This window comes from Carlito syrichta, unplaced genomic scaffold, assembly GCF_000164805.1.
Source record: "Carlito syrichta isolate Samal-C Ts95f unplaced genomic scaffold, Tarsius_syrichta-2.0.1 Scaffold316213, whole genome shotgun sequence".
Classification (NCBI taxonomy): Eukaryota; Metazoa; Chordata; class Mammalia; order Primates; family Tarsiidae; genus Carlito; species Carlito syrichta.
In genome coordinates, this window is record NW_007260309.1 from 81,100 (window position 1) to 84,466 (window position 3,367).

At 52.6% G+C, this 3,367-nt stretch overlaps 1 protein-coding gene across 2 annotated transcripts in view; it reads left to right on the forward strand.

Annotated features, from left to right (window-relative positions):
- ACPP (acid phosphatase, prostate) overlaps positions 1-3,367 on the forward strand; it is a 51,542-nt gene that overhangs the window by 17,226 nt on the left and 30,949 nt on the right. For both annotated transcript variants that reach the window (XM_008073925.1, XM_008073926.1), the window contains exons 3-4: positions 1,515-1,601; positions 2,037-2,189. In XM_008073925.1, coding sequence (XP_008072116.1) covers positions 1,515-1,601; positions 2,037-2,189 — 240 coding nt within the window. The remainder of the gene's footprint in view (positions 1-1,514; positions 1,602-2,036; positions 2,190-3,367) is intronic.

Genomic DNA, 3,367 nt, shown 5'->3' on the forward strand with positions numbered 1-3,367 from the left:
GTCCAACAGGTCAAGGTTGCGGTGGCTGGGAGTGTGCCACTGCACTCCAGTCTGGGCAACCGAGTGAGACTCCAACTCAAAAAAAACAACAACAACAACAACAAAAAAACAATTAGCGGGGCGTGGTCACGCATGCGCCTGTAGTTCCAGCTACTTGGAAGACTGAGGCAGACGGCTGAGGCTGTGGTGACTGTGAACGTGCCACTGCACTCCAGTCTGGGCAACAGAGTGAGACCCTGACTCAAAAAAACAAAAGAGTTTTTCAGGTGATTCTGTACATATTAGTTTGAAAATCACTGCTGTATGCAGAAGATGACTATTTCCTCAAAAGTCAGCTGTCAGAACACAAATAAACTATCTGCTTGCAGCTTTCCAGGTCAGGATATATTATTATTCCTTTCCCACCTTCATCCGTATCCTCGCTTAGAGGTGCCGGTGGCCACGGCCAAGCATGACAAGCACATGACAAGTGGGACCAAGCAGCAGCCACAGTGACCACATCTTCCCCTGAGGCTCGGGCGGGGCTCTGAATCAAAAGACAAACTTGACGCTGGGCGTGGTCTTGTGCCCAGCTACTTGGGAGAAGGCAGGGGGGTTGCTTGAGGTCAAGGAGGCAGGCTGCAGGAGGTCAAGGCTGCAGGAAACACAGCATGATCCCATCTCTTAAAGACTAGACAGAACAAAGGCAAACTTAAATGCAGCATTTCTAAAAGCATGGCGTGCTTTTCTTGCAACTGAATCACTTGGGGTGCTTGTTTTGAAATGCAGATTACAGGGCCCCACCCAGGCGCTAATAAGCCAGAATCTCTGGGGGAGATGCTGAGGGATCCACCTTTCAACAAGCACCCCCAGATGATTTTGCTCCTGATGCACAGCACTGCTTGCAGGCCATTGGGCTAGCGCAATGCTGCTCAGTGATCACTGTCCCTCCGAGGCTTGTTAAAAACAGATCCCTTGCTCCACACCTAAAGATTCAGGAGTCATGAGAATTTGATTTCTGTCACGCTGTCAGTGATGCCAAGACTGCGGACTCACAGACCGCACTCTGAGTTGCAGGCTCCCACTTTTTTCCTGCGCCAGGAATGAATAAATGGTGCAGATAAAAGCATCCTTGCACCCAGAGGCTGAACGGGACCTTCAGATTTCTCACGCTTGACTTCATCAGCCGGTTGGGTCTTTTCACACCACCCCCACCCAGAGGTCGCCCAGCCTCTGTGAATGCTTCAGACACGAGCCACCCGCTTCCCTCAGATCAGCCACCAGCCGTCCACTGAGCACTCACTGTGTGCAAGTGTCTCTGTTGAGTGCTCGGTGAGGACTAACGGGCTTTCTCGGGGAACTGTGGCTGCAGAGTGCAGCTCTCACTTCCGCTTAAAGACGGGTGGTCCCTGTGGAGTTTGAAAGCACACCGTGGCTCGCGCACGAATGGCACGAGGAGAGGTAAGGTGGGCTTCCAGGATGACGGGATTTGTGGAGCTGGCTTTCATTCACTGTTGCTCTTACTTTCCCTGCAGCTGGGCATGGAGCAGCATTATGAACTAGGAGAGTATGTGAGGAAAAGATATAGAAGATTTTTGAACGAGTCCTACAAACACGAGCAGGCAAGTCGGGGAGCCGAGAGAGGGAAACTTGACCTTGAAAAAAATTGAAAATAGTTCTCCGTATGTAAAAGCGCTTTGCCTGTTTTCCAAGGAACTCATACAAGCCAGAGATCTTGTCTACAAGTGCACTCCTCTCTACGATGTTTTGTTCTAACAATCTGTGAGTCTAAACACCTGTGTGAATTGTTTGGCGTGGCAAGTAGCCATGGCTTCCTCGGTCTCGTTTGTCAATTCAGCTGTTGGCCTGCCAGGTTGCTCTGCCCCATGGCGGCTCAAAATATTGCTCTTCTCATCACAAGTGTCGTGATTCTGATGCCACCACAACGGCCGCCAGTATCGTGGTGTGGGTGTGCTGCCCTTTCTGTCGCGCCCCGTCAGCCCTGCAGGACGTCTTCACGCCCTCCATGTTCACCTCTGCTTGGCTGCCCACTGCAGGTGTACATCCGCAGCACGGACGTGGACCGCACCTTGATGAGTGTGATGACAAACCTCGCAGCCCTGTTTCCCCCGGAGGGCGCCGGCGTCTGGAATCCCAGCCTGCCCTGGCAGCCCATCCCCGTGCACACGGTCCCCCTTTCTGAGGATCGGGTCAGTAGCTGGGAGAACTGGGCGTTCCAGGCGGGCTGGAGGGAGGACGGTGGGCTGCCCGGTGCCTGTGGACCTGGGAGCCTGGACACCCCCTGGGCTGAGCAGTCTCTGCTCTCTCTTAAGGTGCAAAGGACCACATGGGAAGCAGAACGCCCTGGGCTAGAGAGCAGGACCCACATGTTTCTGCGGGATCTGTATCGTCCACTTTGTTCTGCCTCTCTCACCTGTGGCAGCATGCCCCTCTGTCATCTCACACGCAGGCACACCCACACACACACGTGCACACACACAAGATCGCATGCAAACACACACACATGCACAGGAATGTACATTTGTGCACACAAGCACACACACGAACACATGCATGCACACACCCCCAAGAACACACACAAAGCACATGTGCAGGCAGACATACTCACACACAAGCACACACGCACCCGCGCACACATACCTCCCAGCTCTGCCCTCACTTCCCAGGCTTTGGTGCCCCGGACAGCCTCCTCCTCGCCAGAACATCCGAAGACCAGACACTCCTCCCTCGTGAAAGCCCACATTCCTAGGCAGAGGACAAAGAAAGACTCTGGGGTAGATGTTAAATTTGACGAAGAGATGCCTACAGATTAGTGACATCCACCCAGGGCTGGAAACGCAGGACTAGCCCCAGAGGGAAAGTCAGGGCCACGAAGTGAGCTTGGGAGTCACTAACCTGTGGGCTACAGTTAAAACTACAGAAGACTGTCAAGGGCAGTCATGTTGTCCTCACGATAGGTTTTTAAATACATGTTTCTATGTATTTAATGAACACTCTTATTTTAACAGTCTTCAGATTTGCAGAACTGAAGTCAAAGAATGGTAAACTAACCTCTTAAGGTTCTTTCCAGGGCCTCTCATTCATTTCTTTTCACGTGTGTGTGTGCGCATGCGTGTGTGTGTGCATGTGTGCTCACAGATGTGCACCTAGTGCTGGGAATGAAAGGGATAGGAGAGGACGCAAGGTAGCTGGCATTCACATGGAAAATCAGGAAGTGTGAATACTCACCAGCAGCATGGTCCTACTGAGGCAAGTTTGTAAAAGAAAAAAATAAGCCGGGCTCAGTGGCTCAGCCTGTCATCCCACGCCTTGGGAGGCTGAGGTGAGTGGATTGCCTGAGCCCGTGGGTTCGAGACCCGCCTGGGGC